Genomic DNA, 25736 nt, shown 5'->3' with positions numbered 1-25736 from the left:
GCCCCGATCCCGGCCCCGATCCCGGTGATGCCTCCAGCCGGGATTATCCGTCCCCAGCTGCCCCTTGGCACCCTTTGTAGGCGTAGCTGGTGCCAGGTAACTTCGACAAAATAAATTATTTTCAATAAAGAAAAGAATTCTGTGTTCCAAGCACTGCGTAAAGTTATATATCATTAATATAAATATGCATCAGGTAGGTGGAGAATATGTCTTAGGTGGGCGTGTTCATGTAAATTTTACTGTATCAAAAAATATTGGTGTTACCGCCTTGGCGTGCTGAATTTGTGGAAAGAATAAACAACATCCTTTCTAAAATACCCTCTGTGTCTGTGCTTGGAGAGCTCCTATAACCGGCAGTCGCGGGGCTCTGCCGCGCAGCGCGCTGCCGCCGCGGCCGCGGCCGGACTTTGGCCGCAGCGGGACGGGGCCGGACGGGGCCGGACGGGGCTCCGAGCAATCGCTCCTGCCTGGCGGGACCGGAGCTCTGCCCAGCGAGGAAACGCTGCCGGGCACCGGACGAGTGCCCATGGGTGCGGGCACTGTGCTCTGCGGGACTCGGGACGGCCCCGCCGCGCCCCGGGTGAGTGAGCGGTGAGGGACGGAGGGACGGAGGGATGTAGGGATGGAGGGACGGAGGGATGGAGGGATGGAGGGACGGAGGGATGGAGGGATGGAGGGACGGAGGGACGGAGGGATGGAGGGACGGAGGGATGGAGGGATGGAGGGATGAGCCCCGCGGGCCGGAGCGCGGCTGCGGCGCTGAGGGGAGGCGGCGGACGCTCGGCCATGAGGGCAGCCGCGTTTCCGCCAGGGGCGGCGGTGGCGCGGACTTTGCCTCCCCGGGACGGTGCTCGCCCGAACGCCGAACCGCTCAGCCACGGTAAATGGGATGAGCTGCGAGCGAGGGAACAGCCCGGACCCACTACAGACAGGGCTCTAGCGAGTCCATCAGTCCGGACTCGCGTGGATTTCCCTCCCCAGGGTTGATAAACTCCCGTAATAGTTTGCGAGGGGTTATCTCCTTCCTCTTTCCGTCATGAGATTCCTGTCCCCAGCCTTGCTCTGCATCACGTCCTTCACTTCTGCATTGTTTCTGTTTCAGGACTGGAACCAGACATGGCATACAAACTTCCCAGGACTGACCTGGTGCTTCGAGAGCTCCATCACTGCCTGGATCCCTTGTGCCTATCTTTGGATCTGTTTTCCTTTCTACTACTGGTACCTTCGACACAGAAACAAAGGCTACATCAGGATGTCCAACATCTTCAAAGGCAAAATGGTAAGGGTGAAGCACAGGGTTTGGTCCTAAAATTATCTCAACTTTGATGCAGAGCTTAACTTTCCTTAATTATTCTTTCCTGATGATCCATCTCTGCGGGGTTTTTTGACATTTACCAGCTCAGGTCAGTATAAATTAAGTAAAGTTTTAGGAAGATATGTCATAGTATCTTCTCCCCTGTATTTCCATTTGATTCCCTGACACTTCCCGTAACATTCTCTGCCCCAAACTTGATCTTCCACCCCTCCAGTCTTACTGCCCAGGCAGCTTGAATAAGTCAGTTTGGTAGATTGTTCCAGCATTTCAGTTCATTCCAGTGTGTGTTTTCTGTCTCTGCCCCAGGTCCTTGGATTCACCCTGGTAATATTGTGTTTTTCTAATGTCTTCTTCGTGGTGTGGGAGAAAAGCCAAGGAATCCCACGGACCCCAGCATTCTTCATTAGCCCTGCTGTGGTGGGAATCACAACGGTAATTCCTCCCTTGTTTGTCTGCACATGGCCAAGCTTAGCCCTCCTGGGACAGAGCTTGTATTTCCCATGGTTCTCGCTGTCTCTGAGCACAAATTTGGCTGATGGGGAGGAGATAGCTGGGGATGCACTTTGTGCCTCTCTGCTGTGTGACACATCAGGGGGTTGGAGTTGGGGCAGACCCTGTGGGCAGAGCACAGCTGGCAGGAGCTGAGGTTTCAGTAGAGTTTAGAAAGAGGTCTCACAACGAGAGAAGATTTCATTTCTCATAACCACAGTATGTGATTTAATATGGTTTAGAATGAAATGCGATTTCTGTTCAATAAATAAGTGCCTATTCTCCCCTTCTGTCATTGCATCTTCATAGCCTCAGTCCTCCCAGTCTGTTGGCCCAGTCATAATTTTACTACTTGCCTTCTCTGTAGACCTTCTTGAGTGCAAAACTGCACACAAAGCTTTTCAGTGTTAGCCTCTTAGGAACAATACTGCAACTCTGAACATCTTGAAATGTTTGGGCAAGAAGCTGATTTTTCTCTACTGTAGTCATTAATTTGATAACAATGTTTGGCATTCCATTACCAGGTATTTATTTGGACAAATTTGTACTTCCTCACAGGTCCTCGCCTTGTTCCTTACCCAAGCAGAAAGAATGATGGGCATCCAGTCTTCAGGGGTCCTATTGATTTACTGGCTGCTCTCATTTGTGGCTGCACTTGTGATGTTTAGTTCCAAAATTCAGCATGCCCTGGAAAGAGTAAGTGAGATCACATACCTTTAATATACAGACTACAGAGTCTCTAAACAACAGGGCTGGTTTTGTCTCATTGACTGCAAGGGAGAGAATCAAATTCCTCTTTTAAAATATGTGCTGAGAAAAATGGTTCATGGCACTTTATATTTGTGGTGGATGTTTATTTGCAGAGGTAGAACAGGAGAAGCTCTTTCTCTGCTGGGTAAACATGAAGGTTCTTACCTCATTTTCACCAGTATTCTGTTCCTTAGGGCTTTCTGGAAGACCATTTCCACCATGTTACAACTTACCTTTATGCTGGCCTGGTGCTAGGAGAACTTGTGTTGTTCTGCTTAGTTGATCACCCTCCCTTCTTCTCTAAAGCTGACAACAATCCTGTAAGTATAAGGTAGCTTTTCCTAATGCTTTGCTTCATTGCTGAAACAGGATTTTAAATATATGGGGATACACAGGCACATGAGTATCTGGGTGATGTAAGATGCATCATTCTCTAAAAAAGCTGACAATTTTAAAAGGTAACTGGCAGAATTTAGGGTAATAGTGCTCTGTCTCTTTATGTAAGTTTTTCAAAACTAAAAGCCTATCCATACTCATGTTTCTTGTCACTGAAACCTTTGGATAGTGGACATTGCTTCCCCTAGTGCTACTCTCCTCTGCTGCAGTACTCAGTTGGTGACAGGAGTATGGAAAAGCTCTATGCTTAAGAAAATAAATGTCTTTGGGTATGAAGAATTATATTCTTTGTTCTTCCATCTGAGACATTATGCAAAGAGACATTATCCCAATCCCACTGAGCCTCCACAATACACTTACTCTGGTTCAATGGATGGGGAGGGGGATAACTGATTGCTTTTCCTCGGGAAGCACAGAAGGGAACTATATTCATCTGACACATGCCCTTTTCTATATATAAATATCACACATGTTTTCTCTCCCATCAGAATCAGTGCCCAGAAGCCAGCAGCTCTTTTCTTTCCAAAATCACATACTGGTGGTTCTCTGGGTAAGAACACAGAAGATGTGGTTTTGCTACAATATCAGAAAAAAGCAGCAGCATCAGAGATCAGAGAGGGTGTAGATGGCAGCCATCAGGACATATCTCAGCCCCTGAGTTAGCTTACAGAGTGAGGATTTAAATTATTTCTTTAAATTATTTCTCTTGTGAGGTATTCTCACAAGATCAAATTATAAAAATTTAATTTACTTTTCTCCAAATAGTTTAAAATGCAAATTTGTGATTCTAGATAATGCTCTTCTGCCTCTCAACTACCCCTTCAGTGCCCTCCCAATCTTGAAATCAATCAATCTCAAAAGATTGATCAATCTTCTCATCAATCTCAAAAGATCACTGTACACCAACCACAGCCCTCTCCACCTGCCAGACCTTGCTCTCATCTGCCTTTCATGGAGCCCAGAGAAAGTTAAACTGAACTTTTTTCTCCACTACCCAAGACTCTCAGTATGGACTAGAAATTAGGGATGACCTCCAAATCCCCATTGTGCTGACAGAAGATAGCCTAGGGATGCAAAGCAAAGCTGCTGTTCCTGGACATTCTTGTTTATTGTGGGACAGGACAGTCCTGAGTGGTGGTGCTGTGATATCAGTGCTGGGTGCTCTCTGTGGTGCACTGCCTTGATGCCCCTGTGTTCTGAAAGTGTCACACACAGCACAGATCCTGCTGTGCTCCCCTGACTGTGGTCTGTGTCCTCCAGGCTCCTCTGGAGAGGCTCTCAGCAGGCCTTGGGGGTGGATGACTTGTGGCCAGTGAGGAAACAGGACTCCTCTGAAGAAATTGTTGCCTGGGCAGAAAGAGAGTGGAAGAAGTGTCACAGCAGAACCCAGCAGTGAGTATTTGATCTGGAGAGCACATCATGGGCTCAGCTGGGCTGTTCTAGATGATCTAAGCAAATACACTCACAGGTACTGGTGTGTGAGTCCCTTTGTGCAAAATCTGATTTTAAGTGTTAAAACCTGCTGGAGAACATCCTTCCACTCCTGGAAGCACAGAACTAACTTTCTGTGGGTGGGGTCAGTTTTTGATGAGCTTTTATACTGGACATGGTATGAGACCCCATGTGAGCTATTTAGTGATTTTTTGAAGATACAAAATTCCCAAGCTTTCTCCAGTTGTAGGTAATTTTCTCATTGTTTCTTCCTTCAGCAAAATGGAGTCTGTTATATTTAAAAAGGGACAGAAAACTGAAACCAGTATAGCAGAAGCTGAAGAGAGAGAGGCTTTACTGCAATCAAAGCACAGTCAGAGAGGGCCCTTACTGAGAATGTTTTGGAGCATGTTTGGAACTTACTTCCTTCTCAGCACTGTCTGCTTAGTTGTCTGTGATGTCTTCTTGTTCTCCACCCCAAAGGTACTGAGGTATGTGCACATTTATGATGTATTTCTGTCACACGTACGAGATGGCTGTGGGCATGAGCTCAGATGTGTATGTCAGCACCCACAGACATACAAACAATGACCTTTTGAAATTTTCTCTTGCTGATGAAGGGAGCGCAGGTGCCATTTGTGCTAAATCCACTGTCAAGTCATGAGGAAAAGGCACAAAGCCACTGTGTGAAGCTGTGCACACTTGTCTGCACTGCTGTGCTCCAGCAGTGGGAAGAACAGGATGCACCAAGCCATTTGACAACTTCACTAGAACAGGAGTTATTTGATATATATCACATATATATCACATCGCTAGCTACTTCCTATAGTCTTAAGGCTTCATGTTCCCTGGCTAATAAAGAGCACAGCTGTGCATCCTACACATCTTAAATAGCTTTGTTAGTTGATAAAATGCTTTGTGGGTTCTGTTGGTACAACACCAACCTGCATTTACATTATATTTTCATGGGCAAAATCCTTCCTTAGTCATTAAGATTAGGAGAAGTTCTGGAAATGTCAATGACTCTCTTAGATTACAGCTACCACTTTGCATATTTATGACAAATTCATGAAAATCAGGAGCCATCCTTAACACTGAAAATGAGGTCTAACCAGAGAGGATGCTGAGATCAGAGACTGCTTCAAAACCATGAGTGGCTAGATTTCAAAAATCAGGGTATTATATGTTCCAATTCTTCTGCTATTCACTGATAAACCTCAAGCAGAGAGAATACAGAAAAAAATGACCGGCATTTCTGCCAGTTTATTTTTGTGTGTCTGATATTTCATCAGTACTGTGTGGATTCAGCAACATTTGGCTCCTGTCTTGCAGCCTTTTCCTGAAGTTCATTGAAGATCAGGCAGCCCCGAGCTGGATTGGCTACTTCTGTGCCTTCAGTATGTTCCTGCTGGGCTGTCTCCAGACTCTGTTTGAGCAACGCTACATGTACATGTGCCTTGTTCTGGGGCTGAGGCTGAGAACTGCAGTAACAGGCCTTGTGTACAGGAAGGTGAGACTGCAGCTCCTTTTTTAGCTTTGCTTTTATTCTAGCCCTACCTTAGCAGTAATGATGTACATTGTTCATAGCAATATCAGGGGAGATGTCATTAGAAACTACGTTTTAGGATGTAGCTGTGCTATATTCATCTCTGAGCAGTACATGGCAGGTACATTTTTTAGAGCTTCCCTATGAAGGAAAAGCCAAGAAAAGGAAAGAGCAAAAATCACCATGAACTTTCTTATGTTGTATGTACATGTATAAACAGCATGTATTTCTTGTGATGGAAAAGGAGTAAATTTTCCATCACAAATTTCTTGTGATGGAAAAGGAGTAAATGCTTCATCTTGAAGTGAAGTCACATGGCCCAGGTAGCAGCATGGTTTTAATACCTGGGATTTGACATTTTTCTTGCTGTCTTTGTTCTCTGTGAGGAAGAATGTCGTTTGACTTTTGGACCAAAGCAGTTGTTTGATAATGTCTTTTCTTTCTTCTCTGCCCTGTCCAGATCCTGGTTATGTCAAATGCCTCAAGGAAAGCCGCAACCACAGGTGAAATTGTTAATCTGGTATCTGTTGATGTGCAAAAGCTAATGGATCTGATTATCTATTTTAATGGGACCTGGCTGGCTCCTATTCGGATTATCATCTGCTTTGTCTTCTTGTGGCAGGTAATATATGACAGTATTTATCAATCTCTTTCTATTGTAAATATCAAAGGAAAAAGGAGGTTTCAAAATTATACTTACTAGTTTGAATTACATGAAATTGTCATATTTTCTTAGCCTTGTAGCATGGTGGATTCACTTTTCTTTCTGAAAGATATTCTTTATTGATACAGAATCCTTGTCTGATCCTTCAGTTCATCTTCTCACCTGTGTTTTCAGCATTCAGTCCCTTTTAGGAGACTGTGAGTATGGTTAGTGAGCTGACTTATAAACTTCTGCTTCAGATTTCCCTGTCACCTCTCTTTACAACCAAAAGGTAAAGGTTGCCCAGTGTAGGCTGACAATCCAGTTCCAGCTCCTTGGCAGAGTCCCGGATCATAATGGAGAATGGTCTGAAATAGCAACTTGACATGCTTTATCCTGAAGCCTGATTACAAGATAAGTGAAGCAGCTTGAAGCAAAGTTACATGCCATTCAGAAAGAGTATTGGATACTTTGAATTTCATAGGTATCAAGGAGTTCAGCAGGGAGAGAGCAAAACCTGAATAAGAAATAATGGATGGTAATCTAAAAGATCCATTTTTAATCAATGTACAGTATTTTCTCAACAGTACAGAGCCCTGTTGTTTAGTCCCTGGTTTTGGCCAATGGAAATATGAGCAGTATAGAGACAGGTGATTCAAAGGAGCTTTCTAGAGGCCTTTGAGGCCTTCCTTTACTACTCAGGATGGATTGTGCCTCGTGCCTGGCAGGATGCTGTGACTGTGAAAATCAGTAGCCCTGGTACAGACTGTTGTGAAGTCATTATCCCTTTTCTAATGACATTGACAAGTTGAATGGGGTTGGAGCATAATTACACTTTCTTTGCTGGTGTTCACAGACCCTTTGTGCAGACATTACCTGTAACTCTGTGTTACTCCCCTCTCCAGCCATCCCTAGGGAGATGTAACTAACCCATGAAAAACAAGTGTTAATACATAATTGTTATGAACCCTGGGATCCAAGAGCTGTCCCAAGATAATGGCACAGGACAATGCCACCTTTTCATCTCATGCAGACAGGCTGGGCTGTTTATGCTGCAAGAATACTTGGTTGAGGGTTTGGGTTTGTTTTTAAGGAAAACCTGGTGTTGCCTGGGGTCACTTACTCAGGGCAGCCACAAGATGTCCTTCTGAACGCATGCAGGGATGGACGAGAAGAGCCGGGAATGGCTTGAATTGCCAGCGTGCCTCTGGATCGCCTTCAGCGCCCATCTAGGTCCTAACAAGGGAGCGAATAAATTCAGCACAGCCTGATGACAGGAGTTATCCGGCTTGGAGAGTTAACAATCCACAGTGCTTAGGAGCACAACTCCCTGGAAAGGCAAAGGCAAGATTACAGCAAAGGCTTAGCCAGAGGGATGTTATGCACAAGTTCAAATAAGAGGGAAGGTAAGCAAGGGAATGAAAAGCAGTCTTCCCTAGTCATCACCAGAAGTTCTTTCTCTTTCCTTTTCTCTCCTGGCAGCTTCTAGGGCCATCTGCCTTGACTGCAATTGCTGTATTTCTTTTTCTTTTGCCTCTGAATTTTGTGATCACCAAGAAGAGGAGTCAGTTTCAGGTACATTTTGCTTCATAAAAATGAAGTGGTTTACTGAGTTATGTGATTACTTATATTTATTCATGCTTGCCATGACTGTTTGAAGTAACACGGGAGGATTTGAACCCTGCTAAGTTTCTTGAAATTTAGAGTAAGCCCTTCCATGTTCAGCCTTTTTACTATGTTTGCCCTACTTTTCTGTTGTTTTTATGTACTGCCAGTAAAAATAAAGCTCTGAAGATGAAAAGTAAAATATTTCCCAGCCTAGAAGAGTCATAAGCAAAACAGTATACACAGCTCAACTGCAGGGAAATTTATTCAGGACTTGGAGGCAGGAATAAGGTGTTTTTCTTCAGAATAATTGCACCATTAAGCATTCAACCTATTAAATGATAAAACTCAAACATTTATTACAGGAAACCCAGATGAAACATAAGGATGAGAGGGCCAAACTCACCAATGAAATTCTCAGTAACATTAAAGTAATCAAACTGTATGGCTGGGAGAAAACCTTCATGGAGAAAGTACTTGGAATCCGAAAGCAAGAACTTCAGGCCTTAAAAAGATCTCAGATTCTCTTCTCAGCATCCCTAGTTTCTTTCCATTCATCAACTTTCCTGGTGAGTGGATCACCTTCCTACATAAAACATATGCTGTTACTTCCCTTTTCCTTTGTACTCCTGCCTGGACAGATTTTTCCGACAGACAGCTAAAGATTATATCTGCCTGGAGGTCAGAGGAGTTGCTGTGGCTGCTGCACCAAAACCTCCTTAAAGCAGAACTAACATCCAGTGATCAAACTTGGTTCTGTCACCAACATGCCAGACCTTTGCCTATGGTACCTGCAGGACAGGCACCTAGAGGGGATAGCCTGGATTGAACCAGATGGGTCCCAGAGTCGTGAAGGGCCTGTCACCCTTGAACCATTCTGAAGCAAGTGGTTTGCTTGTCCTTTGCTCCCTTTCAGATCACATTTGTCATGTTTGCTGTCTACACCCTGGTGGACAACACACATGTGCTGGATGCTGAGAAGGCCTTTGTGTCCTTAACACTGATCAACATCCTCAACACTGCCCACTCCTTCCTGCCCTTCTCCATCAACGCTGCTGTCCAGGTTAACTGCAGGCCCTGTTCCTCTTCCTTTGGCCATAAGGGGTTTTTACATATCCCCATTAACAGGTAAAGGTAGGGATTTCTTAGGGCTTGGCATGTCAGCTATTTAATTGCCACTGTGAAATGGTGAAGTGCAAGGGCTTGCAGCTAAAGGTACTTTGTGGCATTGCTTTTCAGAAAGGCTCCTTTATATTGACAAAATATAGATTGTAAATATAGTAACTCAAGAAGTCTTTTGTAGCTCAGTGCAAGCACCATTAGATCTCAGAGGGGTTTCCAGTTCTGTTTTTAACCAAAGAAATCAGAACAGGTGGAACAAAATCTCCATAGGGGAGACCCTGCTAGTCCAGGTCAGCGAAAAAATCAATTCACTGTTCAGTAAGAAATTAGGAAATTCATCTCCCTCTCACACTCCAAGACTGTCAGATTTTCATGTACAGAAGCAATCACTGAAAAGATTGCAGGAAAAATTGGATGAAAAAGTGCCCATTTCACTGAACCAGAATTACAGGGAAGGATATGGAAGTTTTGCTAAGATAAGTGGAAATAAAGGTAACTGAAGAGCTGCCTTTGGCCATCTAAGCATCTGCAGCATAGCACTAGTCAATATTCTAAGTGGGTCTTCAAACTGAGTCTTCACTTTGGGTTTTTGCTCCCTTTCTACTCTAAATCTTATATTCTTCTGTGTGCTGCCTCATTTCAGGCCAAAGTTTCCTTAAACCGTTTAGCAGCTTTTCTGAATCTGGAAGAACTGAATCCTGAGAGCTCAAGCAGAAACACTTCTGGCTGTGGTGAGCTTTTATGTTAGCACTTTTGTCTTATAAGAGGAGTAATTTCTATTGTTCAGCTTCTACTCAAGGTGTGTACCATAGTCAAGAGAAAAATATTTGCCCCTTACTGTCACTTTATCTCTCTGGCCTCATTTTTTCTAACAATGAAATCTAATCTGGTGATGTACCCTTCTTTTCATAATAAAGGTTGATTTTATGTAACATAAATAAACACTGAAACATAAAATCACATAAATTGGGATATTTCTGTAGCTATCTTTGCATTTACAAGTGGTTTGTCTCTCTTCATGTTTTAGTACAGGCAAGTATCACCATAAGAAATGGGACTTTTTGCTGGAGCAAAGAAACTTCTCCTTGTCTTAGAAGGTACAGACTTACCCTTAGTCATGTCTCAAAACCATAGGTCAGGGTGGATGCTCAGGGCCTAAGTGAAACCAGGGTGGAATATCCAGAGGCTTCTGAGTTTGCTTCATATTCAGTGTTGAATTCTGAAAATTACAAAATCAGATAAAACATAATTTTGCTTTTATGCTGAGGAACATATAAATGTGAAGGTGCCTGTATCTGGATGTTGCTTTATTATATGGAGACTGTTTTCTTTATACAGTTTTCTTGCCCAAATATAAAATTACAGTGATTTAAGGCAAAAAAGTAGAACAGATGGAATGCAGATATTATATATGACATCACTATATGTTTATTTCAAAAGGCATTGACATTTTAGAAAAGAAAAGCTTTGAAAAGTTCTGATGTTCAGGAGTGTTCTACATCCAGTGCTTTGGGCTAGCCTATCTCCAGAGTGAGGATATGGGTATGAAACTCAGATGGGGATGTGGAGGAAGACTTCCTGGTTGGAGGTGTCTGAAGGGATGAGATTAGGGGATTTACTCGATACATACTCGACAATAGCAAGAATTTTGATAATAAGTACAATTAGTTGCTTTCAGAAAGTGTATCTAAAATGTGGTAAGAGACTGATCTTTTCCCCCAGCATAGACCTCAGTGTGCCCCAGGGCTCTCTGCTGGCTGTGGTTGGCCAGGTGGGTGCTGGCAAGTCCTCCCTGCTGGCAGCGGTGCTGGGCGAGCTGGAGGCCACGGATGGCTGTGTGACCAGGAAGGTGAATCTTCCCCTCAGCATCTGCTTCTAATTAGGCTGTTTTCGGGAACTGTAAAGTATTAACCACAGCATCAGGTACATGAGGAAAACCCATTTACTGCTGAATTTTAACACAGGCTGTATTTATCAGTCCACGTTTAATTATCTGAAGGCGCTGCAGACTTCTCAGATGGGCCTGAACTTTGGGAATAGGAACTGGAACAATACTTCAAAGATCCAGTTCTGTATCTCCCTCTGACAGTGAGCTGAAGTGTCATCATGGTAAATTGCATCCTGTACTTGCACCTCTGTTCACTCCCCTGTAAGGTAATAACAGTGCAGACTCATATTTTGCAAAGCCTTCCGAGAATTGTCAGTGCTGATGATCATTCCAGATTTCCACAACTGAGAGAGCTTTTCTTCAAAGATGGGTTCTCACAGTGTCAGGTTGAGCTTATGGAAAGGTTTGCTAACATTCTTCCACTTTTATAGGACACTGCAGCTTATGTCCCCCAGCAAGCTTGGGTTCTAAATGCTTCAGTGGAAGATAACATTCTGTTTGGGAAAGAGATGGATGAAACCTGGTTCAATAGAGTGACAGAGGCTTGTGCACTGCACCCTGATTTGGAGACCTTCCCTGCAGGGCAGAAGAGTGAAATAGGAGAAAAGGTACTGCCTTGGGCTTATGTTTTGGCCAACTTTTCCCTCAGTAGCTACAACTTCAGGTGTCCTGCTTAAAACATCTACCCCTGAGTAACTACAACTTTGGGAGCTGTGATGAAAACACAAAAAAACCTAAACTCACAAGAGTGGAATTTAAGCCCACCTTCTGATAGCCTAGGCAGAGGCATAAGAGATATTTAAGAGAAAAATGAACACATCCAGGTCATTCTTGGGTGCTCTTTTGCAGGAAAGAGTTGTTCAAGAGACTGCCTCTGCAAGAGCCCTGTTTGGAGGGGGGCGGGGGGGAAGGTGCTCTGACTTAAAAGTAAGGATGTCATAAAACATCAGTGTAAAAGGAAGTCAGCAGTTGGGAAATATGCTGTATCTTTGAAATAAACAGAGTCCATATATTTTGCAGGGAATCAATCTATCTGGAGGGCAGAAGCAGAGAGTGAGCCTTGCTCGGGCTGTGTACCGGAAGGCTTCGATTTACCTGCTCGATGATCCCCTGTCAGCTGTCGATGCCCACGTTGGGCAGCACATTTTTGAACACGTTCTTGGACCCAATGGTTTACTGAAGGACAAGGTGTGCTATGACCTTGAACTGTAAACACTTGCACAATGTCTCTAATTAGCAGAGCCCCCAAAATGTTTCCAGTAGGGTGGGTTGCTCAGTTTATCAAAGGCTCAGAAATGCTTCTTTGCAGTGGCAGCAGGGGACTGGGGAACCTCTGCAGGCCACATAGCACCCACAAGTCCTGCAGGGAATCTCACTTAGGAGGAGGAAGGCTGTCATTATCCTCCTGCAAACCACATGCCTAGTGCCAGCCATACTTTCACAGCAAGTTTACAGCTCTTTTATATTCTGTCAACATCCTTCCTTCCTTTTGAGTTTTACTTCCAGCACAGTTCAGAAGAGCTGCCTGATCTCCTCCAAATTCTATCACCATGATATCTAATCCCATTAATTTTGAATAGTTCAGTGGTACCTTTACAGTTCACATCACCCATATGTTCATCACTTAAGCACTTCTCCATTCTTTCTGCATCGGTTCTGTTTTGTTTTTCCTCTTCTGTCAAGTCATGTATCAGCCATAAGGTGTACTCAAAGGGCTTTACTCTATATTAGAAATGCAGAATATGCCAATTTATCTAGGGAAAATTACTTTCCTTATGTCCTTTCCTCCAATTATCTGTGCAGATATGCTCAGAAATGTAAATAAAGGAAATACCCTTTAATTCCATTCAGGCTGATGAATTTTTGAGGCCTAAATTTGATGCTGAAATACTGATACCAGTACTGACTGCAGAACAATTGTAACTGCTCCCTCTTTATTCAAGCAGACTCGTGTGCTGGTGACTCACACAATTAACATTTTGCCTCAAGTGGACAACATTGTTTTTCTGGTGGATGGAATGATCTCAGAAACTGGTTCCTACCAAGAACTTCTACGGAGAAATGGAGCCTTTGCAGATTTTCTTCATTCACACGTTACTGCAGAAGAGAAGCCACCTGCTGGTTTTGCAGGTAACCCAGACGGGTTGGAATCATTCTTCCTAGGTCTGTCAGTCAATTGTTCCCTTCATATCACATCTGTTTTATTATGGACATTTAATGCAGAGATCCAATCACAGCAAGGTGTTGCTTTGTGTGGGGAAGAATATGGCTGTCAAATCAGCTGACTCATCACCTCAAAACTGATTCTTGAATCCATATTAGTAGACAATAATCAAGCAGTAAACTATTACCCACTGTATGTGCTATTCTTCAAGCCTCACCTTGATATTTCTACCTTTAGAAACAATTTTTAAAATTAATCTTTCCTCCATATTACCAGTCTTTCAAAGGCTGTATAGGACAAAACAGGATTATAAAGCATTTAGAAAAAAATACATTTATTTCACAGCTATGGGAGACACCAAAGGCACTATCACCACTGGAAGTGGTCCATCTCAGGAGAAACCCCTCAGGTAAGCTTAAAGCAGTCTCAGCTACTGAAGAATTTACTCCAAAAGCCCATATAAGCCTACTGAGAGGCTCTTACTGAGTATGATACAGGTTTCGGATTGATCTGTAAATTAATAACAAGAGCAAACAAGCAAAACTCAAGACTAGGTAAAAACCTGCTCTTGAATGTGGAAGTTGACTGACATTTCTTCTGTATTTCACAAGGAGGCACAACAGAGCTCAAGTACAGGCTCCTTGATGCCTTTGGTTGCTGATCGTTCCCCTGTGGGGTGTAAGGTCAGACTCATCCCAAACCAGCCTCAGAGAGTGAATGCTTTAGGCTCTGCTCCTCGGTGGCTTCAGAGCCCAGTCCCTGTGACAGACATGGACAATGGCTGGGGTCACTCTGCAGGATCCTGAAAACTGCAGCCCTCAAAATAGGCATGGATTTAAGGGTGGATGGGTGGCTGAAGATTGAAGGATTTTTGTTTTCTTCATGAAGTGGTGATCCAGTAAAATCTGCTGTGGAAAAGGAAACCATTCCTGTGAGCCCAGACTGCACCAGTGCTGCAGCCACCAGTGGAGGATTAACCAAGGCAGAGAGAACTCGGCATGGCAGGGTAAGCACAGCACCTTCCTGTAGGGGCAAAGACACATTCCGTGGGGATAACACACCCATGGCAGGCAGGCCAGCTGCCTGCCTCAGCTAAACCACAGCTGAGCTGTACAAGTCTGCCCTATAACTGAGTCAAGGACATATTACACTGAGAAGAAATGAGAGTGAGAAGTCAGAAACCCCAAAAGAGGCAGTTTTTCCTTTAGGGAGCCCCAGCACTGGCCAGACTGGGGTCTCCTCATCTCTCCTGATCAGCAGGCCCCCACACCAGCACCCAGTGTGAACATGACAGCTCTCTCCCACACCAGCACACAGGAAAGCCACTGCCTGACAAAGAAAGCTTTACATGCATTCCAGAAGTAACATGAGCCTATTGCATAACATTCATCAGTTGATAATAATCATTCATTAGTAATTTCTTCAAGTATGCCTTCATTATTCATCCACGAGGAAAACAAAACAAGAATCAACACGGTTACTGTGACATATAACTGAGAAATCCCTTTATAAATCACTCCTTGCTTCAGAGCTGCTTTTTTTAGCTAACAACCTCCTCTCCTCTTGTTGCCCACGTGCCTCTCTGCAGGTCAGCGCTGGGGTGTACGGAGCGTACCTGCAGGCGGCAGGCCGGGCGCTCTGTGTGTCCGTGGTGCTGTCCTGCACGTGCCAGCAGGCCCTGGCCTTCTCCCGGGGCTACTGGCTCAGCCTCTGGACAGATGACCCCGTGCACAACGGGACACAGCAGCACACAGAGCTCAGACTCGGAGTCTTTGGTGCTTTAGGAGTGGTTCAAGGTGTGTTGAAGTTGCTCACCTAATTCACTGTATTCCCACCTCCCTGTCCCATATCCAGGATGTGTTCTCAGAATATAAACAAGTGCATACCCTTGGGCTTTCAGCTTCCTGGGCTTTTGGCCCCATCCCTAAAGGTTTTTCTTTTTATCTCTTTTCATCCTTCCAGCATAAATTAATCATATCAAAGTTCAAGTGGGGGCTCTTCTCCATGCTGAATTGTTGCCCCCCACACTACTACACTGAATGAAATCTTGGCTTAGGTCACATAAAAGACAGAGAAAAGAAGATAAACTTGTTGACTTCTACATTTCTTTATATTTTTCTTTTTAAACAGCCACATACTTTTGGTCACACTATTTAAAAAGAAAAAAATATCACTGAGCAATTTAAAGTAATCCCAGTCAAGTTTATTTTGTGATGAATGAATAATTTGTCCTGCATGTTTAAGTTCCTGAATCCACGCCCCCCTTCAAACTGGCTTAGAAGGTCTTTGGCCACTCTGGTAACAACCCTACAGAAAGGGCAGCTTACCCTGCAACTCTGAGGCTTGCTTTAATTCCTGCTAAAGAGAGGTTTAATTCCTGTTGCACCTTCCTGAATGCACACTAGTGCAGGACTAAGTGGAAATCACCATCTTGCTAGGGAGAACTCCAATGTGGGTTTCTTCAGACCTAGTAATAATAATTTCTTTTCTCTTACAGCCCTTGGCAGGTTTGCCTGCACAGCAGCAGTGCTGCTGGGGGGCGTGTTAGCCTCACACCAGCTCTTCCTGCAGCTGCTGAGCAGTGTCATGAGATCCCCAATGCTCTTCTTTGAGCAAACACCCATTGGACACCTGCTGAACCGCTTCTCCAGAGACATGGATGCTGTTGATTCTGTCATCCCTGACAAGCTCAAGTCCATGCTGGGATTCTTGTTCAACTTGCTGGAGATCTACCTGGTGATTGTGGTGGCTACACCATGGGCAGCAATGGCCATAGTGCCCTTGACTGTTCTTTATGCAGCATTCCAGGTAGGAGCCCACAGGTACACACACAGAGAGGCTGAAGCAGCACAGCCATGGCCCTGCAGAAAGCCTCCTTTCATTTCTTAGGAGTGAAGGCATGCAGAAATCAGTTGCATCATCTCCCATCACCTCAGCCTTCCAAAGTACCCCAGAGCCCTCCCAAAGAGGCTTGTGCTTTTCTGATATCTAAAAAAAATCCTACCTAGGTTATATCCCTCATCTCCATTAGTGTGAATCACATGAAGACCAAAAGCATTTTTCCTTTTCTGCAGAATTCCTACACTACTTTTTAATGAATCCATGTTTGCGAGGCAAGACCGAGCATTAGGGGAGGGCAAGCACATCTCTGTTCTCCATCGAGCAAAGGGCTCAGCTGCAGAGGAAACTGCATAGAGGTTTCGTGGGTTCACAGCACCCTGGTTCCTTTGCCCCAACCAAATTAGGAATATTAGGAATAATTAGGATTATTCCTAATAAAGACAGGACATAACAGAGGTAGGAACACTGCCTCATCTTTTAGGGGCGTGTCCTGCATGCACATAAGGTTTTGTAACACGAGGTTAGTACGCACTATTGCACTTGTTGAGGCCTTCCCAGATGTCCTAGGGAGTACCTCCACAGAGGCACAAGCCTTCTAATGACTCTCCCTTCCATTCCCCTTGCACCAGCACTTCTATGTCAGCACCTCCTGCCAGCTGAGGCGCATGGAGGCTGCCAGCAGGTCACCCATCTACTCCCACATCTCAGAAACCTTCCAGGGCAGCAGCGTGATCCGTGCTCACCAAGACCAGCAGAGGTTTATTTCAAAGGGCAATTTCCTGGTGGATGAGAACCAGCGAATTTGCTTCCCTGGAGCTGTTGCTGACAGGTACAAATCTGCCCAGCAGCTCCACGAGTGTTCTGTAAAGTAATCATGTTTTGGGAGAAAGGGAGAGGGCACCCAGCAACAGCTCTGTGCTCCCCTCCTCCTGCAGGTGGCTTGCGACAAACCTGGAGTTCCTGGGCAATGGCATCGTACTGTTTGCAGCCCTCTTTGCAGTCGTGGGCAGGACACAGCTCAGTCCAGGAACTGCTGGCTTCTCCCTTTCCTATGCTCTCCAGGTAACCAACTGCATTTTAATTTCTAATTTCTATTATGAACTATTTCTGTGCCTTTCTAGATGCCTTTTCCTACCAAATCCTGCTGTCATTGCTGAAACCCAGAGCATCTGGAGCACATGGCCCCTTAGGGAAAGAACCTTATAAACACATGTATGGGCCATCTTCTTCCTCCTGCACCTGAACTCAAAATATAAGTCAAAGCAAGCCCTGGGCAGCTGAGGCAAGATCTTTAGTCAGCACCTGTCTTACCTGCTTGTAGACTAGCTGCACAATAGCTTAAGAAATAGCTACACCATCTTTTAGCATCCAAGTCAGTAGCATTTCATTCTCTATACACATGCTCAAAGGGCCATGGCAGGACCTGGCTTTCACTTCAGCATTTTAAGGTTTTCTGATGTAATCTAATTCCTGATATAATTATCTGATGAGGAGATCTTTAGAAATAAACTCTAAGACAAAGTACCAGGTATCTCCTGGGCACAGGTCAGGGCTCATGTTATCTGCCCTAATGCTTCTTTTCCCTGTGGCAGGTAACTGGTGTGCTGAACTGGATGGTTCGCTCCTGGACAGAAATAGAGCACAACACTGTGTCTGTGGAGAGAGTGAGAGAATACCTGAGGACTCCTAAGGAGGTAGCTAATCCACTATTGACCTTACTAGAAGGGGCTGAACATCTCTGCAAACTCAATGAGTAACTTTTCTTTTCCACCTGAAAAAACCTCTAGTTTTCCCCTTCTAAAAGGCCTGTCATGTTTCCTTTAAAGAACTGCAGCATTTGGGTTTTATCCAGCTGACTAGACTTGTTTTATAACCTCTGATTATTATTTCCTTAGGACAGTTATGCACTCGATTGCCATTAAAATAGCTTCACTTGTTAACACTCATGGAATGAGACATTTCCTGCCCATATTTGGAGTATTTATTATGTGACTTCAGATGCAACTCACTGATAAGTAATGGCTCCTAGATAGCCTTTTAGCTGCCAGAAGTCTCCAGTACAGTAATTTCTGTTCTGTAATCATTAAAATTATATCTCCATATGCTGCCCTGAGAGAGGAGGCTTTCACAGTCCTGTTTTAGGGGCATGTAATTTTTTTTATTATTGAACCACTCAATGTCAGAACTCTTGACATGCAAGGAAACATTCATCCCCATTTTCAGTAAAGAAAATCTGACCAGCATCTTTGGATAAAGTAAAAAGCCCACATCTGCAGTATGAAAGTTAAAGGCCTTTTTCTGGTCTGGAAACTGCAAAGAGATTGGGGGGCAGTTGGCACAGGTGTCTTCATGAACTTCCCATTCCAGTATTGCCACTTGACTGGGTAATTTAAATCAGCCTTCAACACTGCTGTTTGCTTCCATCTCTTCAGGCACCCTGGACTCCGAATGGCAAACTTCAAGAGCAAGTTTGGCCCACTGAGGGAAGGATTGAATTTAGAAACTACAGCCTGTGCTACAGGCCAGGTTTGGAGTTAGCACTGAGGCGTGTCAGTGTGACCATCAACGGGCACGAGAAGGTAAAGAACCCTCCTTTGGCAGTGTGAGCAGTGCTGGGCACTGACCAGATCCAGGGCATCCAGCCCCTGCCTGCACCCAGCTACAGCAGCCTGGCAGCTGCAGGAAAGCAGGAGCCCATCTCTCACACTGCTCACCTTGTCCAGCTTACTACAGAAAAGGAATTCCACTTTTTCAGTTTAGTTCCACATGTTGGAACTGCTAAGTCTTGTAATTATTCTTCCCTTCAAAGGCTTTTGTGATTCCTTTTTATACAAAACAATTGCAAGCTATAAATGCTTCCATTTAAAGAAAGTACTGCCAGAATGTCTGTGATTCACATAGCCCTAGAGATCTGATCTGTGCAAAGCTGTCTCCCATCAAAAGGCCAAGAGGAACTACATGATATGTTTGTCCACCTGTGAGAAAACAGCATCAAAACCAAAGTCCTCCTGTTGCACTTTTCAGATTGGCATAACTGGCAGAACAGGAGCTGGGAAATCCAGCCTTGTGGTGGGGTTGCTGCGATTGGTGGAAGCTGCAGAAGGAGCCATCCTCATTGATGGACAGGACATTGCCCAGCTAGGTCTCCATGACCTCAGAACCAATATCACTGTCATTCCCCAGGTATGAAACTCATTTCCAAAATCCTTGAGCACCTGGGAAGGGTTTATAAAGGTTCTGTGAGAGGAGGGATATTCAGCAATTTCCAAGTTGGAAAAAACCTCTGTGCCATGTTCATCTGCCATTCATTATAACATCAGCCACAGATTCCCACCCAGCAGGCAGGACCCAAGAGCTCATTTTGATAATTCATTTCAGGAGTTGTTTGTACTGTCTCTGTGCTCAGGATCCAGTTTTGTTTTCTGGCTCCCTAAGAATGAATCTCGACCCATTAAACCAATACACTGATGCAGACATCTGGACAGCTTTGGAACTGGCTCAGCTCAAGAACTTTGTTGCAGATTTGCCAGAGCAGCTGGAATATAAGTGCACTGACCAAGGGGAAAACCTAAGGTACCTTTATCTGCAGAAGGACAGTGGCAGGGCAGTGCCAGCCCCTGGGCTAGGAGAACAGAGCTGGTTGCATAAGGAGGCTAATTCCTTAAAAAGAAAAAATCTTTATGTTCAGACTGCAAAGTGCTGCATTACTGTCCTGTTTAGCAGCATGAAATCAAATCCTAAGACACTAAGGAAGACCTTTCAGACTTAATCATTGTGCTGGTTTGTATTTGTGCAGTATCTAAAACCCTGCAATCTGTTCCAAGTGCAGCTCTTCTGGGTGCCATAGGAACACCTTCCCCTCCCTTCCTTAAGCTGTTTCATGCTGTTACCTACCTGCAGTGTCATGAGCCTCAATCACCCTTTCAGAGAAAGGGAACAATCACCTTTTCATTATTGGTTTCAAGTGAATCATCTGTTCTAACCCCAAGGAAAAGTGACCTCAGTTTACCATCCCTATTCCTACTTGCAGCACTGGTCAGAAACAGCTGATTTGCCTGGCCAGAGCACTCCTGCAGAAAGCCAAAATCCTTGTTCTGGATGAGGCCACAGCAGCTGTGGATTTAGAAACTGATGTCCAGATTCAGTCCATGCTGAGGACTCAGTTCAGAGACAGCACCGTGTTGACAATCGCTCACCGGGTGAACACCATCCTGGACTGTGACAGGTAAGGACATCCCTGAGCAGGGGAACACTCGGGCAGCTGCTGTGACTGACACCCCACCATGGTGGTGAACAGCAATTCCATTTCTGTCCTCTTCGTGTTTAAACCTCCAAGCCTTGCTTTAGAGTTTGGAGGATCTCTCTTAAAGCAGCAGGGCACCAACAGGTTAATCAGAGATGCTTTACTCCCACACATGCTGTGTCACAGCCCTCTCCCCTCCACTGACAGCAAAACCATGACTACAGCTCCTTGGTCACCTGAGAGTTGTGAAACTAAAACACCAATACCCCTTCACAAACTCCCTCCACTCTTAGCTGCAAAAATCTCTCCTCCCAAACTCAGCACTTGAACAGTCACTCATCAGAACCCCGTTCTATCCCAGCACTGTTTCCTGGCTGAAAAGCTGTTGGAAAGCTTGGCTGAATAACCAGCAAGTACTGAAACTTATTTTAAAACTAAATAGAAAATAGTAAGTTTGGTATAATAAGTAAGCTGGTACATCCCCAAACTTAAATTTCTTTTAATGTTCACAGGATTTTAGTCTTGGAAAATGGCCAGATAGCAGAATTTGATACTCCAGAACACTTAATAGCTCAGAAGGGACTGTTCTACAGACTGATGGAAGAATCAGGCCTTGCATGACTCACTCATGGAGTATCCCATAGCCCCACCACCAACAGGACTAATTGACCTCGTAATTGAGTTATTTTGGTTTCTCTCTAAAATGGCTGACACTCAACCAAAGCTTGTTTGAGCCAGAACTGCAGTGAGTAGATGGAAAGGGGTAACTTGGGATACATGTTATTTCCATAGGAAACTCGGCAATTCCACTTCCATTATGTTTCCAGATACCAAAACCTCCCTTGACTGCTGAAAATTAGCCAGTCGGGACTTGAATACTTTTCTGGTATAAAAGCAAACAAGTCAAAAGAGAAAGACCACAGCATTCCTAATTTATATTGTAAATGGAGCCCAAATAGCCATCATACTTCAAGATAACACAGATTATTTTTAAAAGCCAAAAAGATTTTATGGACAGCAAGGAAGAATTTAACTGGTAGCAAGGAAACTTAACTCTTTGCAGTTGATGGTAAGCTCCAGGCAGAACAAATGTTGTATTTTGTAAATGTCTTACGGACTGCCTACCCAGGCACTGCACAAACACCGGGGCAGGAGGGAAGAGGAAGCAGGATGCCACCTAGCAGGAGAGCACAGGCTGCCTGTTGTCACAGCTGGGGATCAGATCCACTCCCTCCCTCTGCAGGAGCAGAGCCAGCTCCAGCTGGGGCTCAGCAGGTGGCTGGGAGTGGCAGCAGAGCATCCATCACTCCTGCCCAGGGCTTGGAGCATTCCCACTGCCAAGTGCCAGTTGCTTACAGCAGGGCATGTCCAAACATTGACACCAACATTTCCAAACTCAATTTGGCCACAAGGAATTTGCATGGTTGGAAGTGCCCTCCTCTCTGATCCCTGCAGCACACGAGGAAAGCAGCAGGATCTCACCTGTTGACCTGATGGTTCATTCCTGGTTTTCCTCTTGCGTGCAAACTGACTCTTGCATGTGCCACCCTGGTGCTGCAGAGCCTCTGGCATGGTCACCTGCCAGATGTTGCTTTAACAAACCAAAACAGAAGCAAAAGCTTCCTGGGCTTCCCACAGTGTCTGTGGCCAGAGCTGTCCCCAGGTCTCACCTCAGGATTCACAGGATGACAATGTGACAGTGCATTACACACAGAGATACTGACTGCACTTTACTGTGACTTTTGTTAAAGCACCCCATTTTTTAGAGAGCTGAAATAAAAATAGAATCAAGTCTTTAAACAGGTCTCTTCAGTAAACTAAAGCAAATATAACACAGAAAGGGGCAGTGGGGAGGGGATGGGGGGGAGGGAATGGGAGAGTTCCAGCTGCAAGAATCAACCCAGACTGGCAAAACCCAGGAGTTCATTCTCCAACAGCTGCTCAGTGGCTTCTGCACCCACGTCAAGAACAGTTTAGAGTTTCTGCTGGACAAGTGCCTAAGATATCGAGGTCCAGTGCCTGCTGGTGCTCAGGTACCAAGAGAGAATTCTTTTCCCCCTACTTTCTCCAGCTCTCATACTTGCGGGCACAGATAAAACAATTCCAAACCCAGATACAAGTTATGAGCACTCCACAGGTTTATCAATGGATCTCAACATCAGGAGCATTTAGAAATACTGAGATAAAAGTTAGGTATTTTTCCTTTTTAACTGAGGCCAAACAGAATTGCTCATGTTGCTGGGTAATTCTGAAACAGACACATTCTAGCATTCCATAATCTCCAATATAAACATCTTTAAATGCTCATTTTATGTTCCTAAGTTGGTAATGAAGAGGGAAGGCAACAGGAGACAATAATCAACACATACTTTCACACTGGTAACCTTTGAAAGGGCACAGTTTTGCTGTCAGCTAACCCAAACTAAGAGCAAGCAAAAATATCATCAGCTTTCACACATCAAGTTGTGCTGCAAAGGCAAAAGAAAAGCAATTCCCAAAATTACATATGAAAAATCCATCATGTTTCAGATGTGCTGGAGTCCTCAGGGTTATGTCCAGGTACTGTGATGAATCTGGAGCTCAAGTCTCACAAAAGTTATCTAGAAGTTGGTTAAAGCAAAATATATAAAGGAGTTAACACTTGGAGGTACCATGTAGGAGAGAAACACTACCTTAAAAAATCCTTGTCCCATGATTCCAAGTTTAAGGCAATACTGAAACTGCTAAAGCCAGAAAATAAATCAAAGATGTCATGCATTGATTTACACCAAGTTCAGGCCATACATGTACTATGCAAGTCACACTCCCAGTGCCCCAGATGGTCACAAGACACACAGGAATGCCAAATTGTTAAAGGTGCCAGTGACCCAAAGCACAGTTGTTGCTGTGCCATATCACTGTCACACTGCAAAAGGATCTTCGTGGGGTCAGGACTGGGAGCACTTACAGAAGTAGCTCTGTTCACACACATGAATTAGGGTGGGTTTTGCAGGTCTTCTAAAAATTCTGGGTTTTTTGGCAGAATCAGCTTTTCCAGACATGAGAAATCGTCCATGTTGCAGTAAATAATGTCAGCCAAGAGACATCAGTGTGCACTGAAATCAGATACAGTAAATTCAACTGTACAGCAGCTCCTCTCCCTCTTCCTTGCCAGGGCTCTCCTAGGATGGGGTGGAAGGGGAGGATCACAAAGTGTTCCTGGAGGATGACTGTTCCCAAGCAGGAAAGGGGTCTCAGTGGTATTGACAGTTCCTCCCCTGGGTCTCTGCAGGGAGCTCCATCTCCACCTTAATGAACAACACCAGCCACAGCCTTACCACAGACCCCCTGCTCTGCTCCTATAAACCATGTGCTCCAAGCATTCCACCCTTCTGCCCATCACAGTGCTGCACAAGTGTTTGGGGATTTGAAAAACTCTAACTCACAGCTCATCCCCTAACTCCCCAGTCAGCCCCTGCTTGTCCCATTTCCACTGAGAAAATTCACACCAAGCTCAGGAGATGTGGCAGACACAGGCCACGGACACCACTGGGGGTGACCAAGGTGGCTCCTGCTCTGCTGATGCATCACTATCACCTGGTCTGCTCAGCAAACCACAAAACAATCCAGCCCTACTGCAGCACAGTTATCTACTCTCATGGCTTCTTACCCACCACCCGAACAACCCCAGACATCAGGCCAAGCAGAACGATCAGTCTAAGCAGGACCAGTAATTGCTACTTTCAAGGCAAAAAGCTGAACTGACAAAGCAAACCCTTTGTCAAACACAAGGCAAGAAATAACATGTTTTCTTTCAAATAATTTTTTACTGCAAGTTCTTTGCAAATATTCGCATTGTCATTACAAAAAAATACCAAAGAAATTTTCAGTCTATTCAATTTCAGAGAGACATAATTTACAAAAAAATAAATAGCTTTAGTCTAAGGACAACAATTGTCTAGTATTAAGGTCAGCAATATCAATCACAGAAGTCCACATTCTCAGTGCTGAGTATCTGGATCCATCTGACTTAGTTTGCTTTCTTCCAGCATTTTCCTTTAAAATAAGACTAATCAAAACATTAGAAAAGTACTTTTTTCTTACCACAAAAAGATGAAAATTCAACATAGATCTTGAAAACCAGACTCCATTGCCATTTTAATTGTTAGACCCTTCCGACACAAAACTTTAAAAACGCTATTTTTTTTTAACAAATGCAACAGAACATTTTCCCACAAAATTAAAGAATCAACAGCAGCAGCATGAAGGGCATGTTTCTTTGATATAAGGCTAATGGTCCTTGATGTTGCAGAGCTGCTATGAAAGCACAGAACTACCAAAGCCAAGGGTGTTACAATCAAGGTCACCCTGAGCCTGCAGCCTCTGCTCAGGTGAATCCTCACTGCTCAGCCTTGTCCCCACAGGTGCCACCAGCACCGGGCACCCCAGCTGGAATTCCTGAGTGAGCTGGGGGTGAGATCAGCACACAGCAACGCACCAACTGCTGCACAGTTTGGTTCTGGAGTGACTGTCATTCCAGACATGCTGAAATACTGCTCTGAAGTTGACTGTGCTGCTCCACATCAGCACTACTGACATGACAGTGAACCTGCTGCTCTATGCTGTAAACACATGAAACCCCTAGGACAATGCATAAAACATTCACCATGTACAGTAAATGCCATAATGAGAAAGTCTGGCACACATTTTATTTCACAAGAAGAAAAATCTTTGGACTATAGTACTTTATGCCACAAAATGTTCCAAGCGCATCCCACAATAGATGGCCCATGAAACAAGGAATCTGCAAACAAATAACTAGCATTTGCAAAAATGTTTTAAACAAAAAAAAAAAAAAAAAAGGGAGGGAACTTCAGAACATAAGAGATGGGAAGAACAAGCTTTTCTGAATTTCTCTGATGAATCACTCCACCGTACATTTGAGCGTATAATGACAGATTTCAGGCAAAAAATAGGAGTCTCTGAAGTGTCTTGCACAGTGTATGAGCTTCTCCTAGAGGTGGCTAAAATCAATACTAAGGAGAAATAAAAAATAAGAAAAGATTGCATCTTTATGTTGCTTCCACTGCCATGGTCTGGCTAATTTCACTGTGTCTGAAACTCAGCTGTGTGGTTCGGTCCAGCTCAGGGGAAGTTACAGTTCTCCAAATGTATCACCTTCCTCTTCCCCACAGTAAATAGCCAAGTTCAAATGCTACACCAAGCCTGAATCTTTGGCCATACTATAGAAAATGCCTTTTTCCTGAAGTAGTTGGTCTGGGGTACCACACTCCACCACTTCTCCTCTCTCCAGGACTAAAACT

At 44.4% G+C, this 25736-nt stretch overlaps 2 protein-coding genes across 11 annotated transcripts in view; one reads left to right on the top strand and one right to left on the bottom strand.

Moving 5' to 3' along the window:
• Positions 1 to 55: 55 nt before the first annotated feature.
• On the top strand, positions 56 to 25236 carry ABCC6 (ATP binding cassette subfamily C member 6). Of its 9 annotated transcripts, none has more exons than XM_068206852.1 (31): positions 56 to 193; positions 1103 to 1279; positions 1622 to 1747; positions 2363 to 2500; positions 2749 to 2874; positions 3439 to 3500; positions 4211 to 4342; positions 4660 to 4872; positions 5714 to 5891; positions 6388 to 6549; positions 8053 to 8145; positions 8541 to 8744; positions 9092 to 9238; positions 9941 to 10028; positions 10325 to 10394; positions 11020 to 11146; positions 11617 to 11793; positions 12206 to 12373; positions 13129 to 13315; positions 13695 to 13758; positions 14238 to 14355; positions 14938 to 15145; positions 15847 to 16157; positions 16820 to 17019; positions 17126 to 17252; positions 17783 to 17884; positions 18623 to 18769; positions 19215 to 19373; positions 19597 to 19763; positions 20221 to 20415; positions 20946 to 25236. In XM_068206852.1, exons 1-31 carry the CDS (start codon positions 185 to 187, stop codon positions 21052 to 21054), a joined length of 4491 nt encoding a protein of 1496 aa, XP_068062953.1. In that variant the 5' UTR covers positions 56 to 184; the 3' UTR covers positions 21055 to 25236. The 9 variants fall into 9 exon arrangements, 6 of the variants coding, with proteins under 6 accessions (XP_068062953.1, XP_068062955.1, XP_068062952.1 ...); XM_068206854.1 differs by lacking the exon at positions 56 to 193 and adding an exon at positions 514 to 580 and having other exon boundaries at positions 13132 to 13315; XM_068206851.1 differs by lacking the exon at positions 56 to 193 and adding an exon at positions 514 to 580.
• Positions 24220 to 25736, bottom strand: part of ABCC1 (ATP binding cassette subfamily C member 1 (ABCC1 blood group)) — a 47565-nt gene continuing 46048 nt past the window's right edge. For both annotated transcript variants that reach the window (XM_068206848.1, XM_068206847.1), the window contains exon 31: positions 24220 to 25736. In XM_068206848.1, the coding sequence (XP_068062949.1) occupies positions 25628 to 25736 (109 nt within the window). In that variant the 3' untranslated portion in view covers positions 24220 to 25627.

This window comes from Anomalospiza imberbis, chromosome 16 (genome assembly GCF_031753505.1).
Source record: "Anomalospiza imberbis isolate Cuckoo-Finch-1a 21T00152 chromosome 16, ASM3175350v1, whole genome shotgun sequence".
NCBI classification, from domain to species: Eukaryota; Metazoa; Chordata; class Aves; order Passeriformes; family Viduidae; genus Anomalospiza; species Anomalospiza imberbis.
The sequence above is the reverse complement of the archived record's forward strand: the minus strand, read 5'-3'. Positions and strand labels throughout refer to the sequence as shown.

What these genes read in the sequence shown, in the direction of transcription:
- ABCC6 (XM_068206849.1), top strand. Translation starts at nt 1,037, where the DNA reads ATGAGATTCCTGTCCCCAGCCTTGCTCTGCATCACGTCCTTCACTTCT. An exon ending in AGAAGAGGAGTCAGTTTCAG is followed by an intron (nt 8,146 to 8,540) that starts GTACATTTTGCT and finishes CATTTATTACAG; the next exon opens with GAAACCCAGATGAAACATAA. An exon ending in ACTTCTCCTTGTCTTAGAAG is followed by an intron (nt 10,395 to 11,019) that starts GTACAGACTTAC and finishes CTTTTCCCCCAG; the next exon opens with CATAGACCTCAGTGTGCCCC.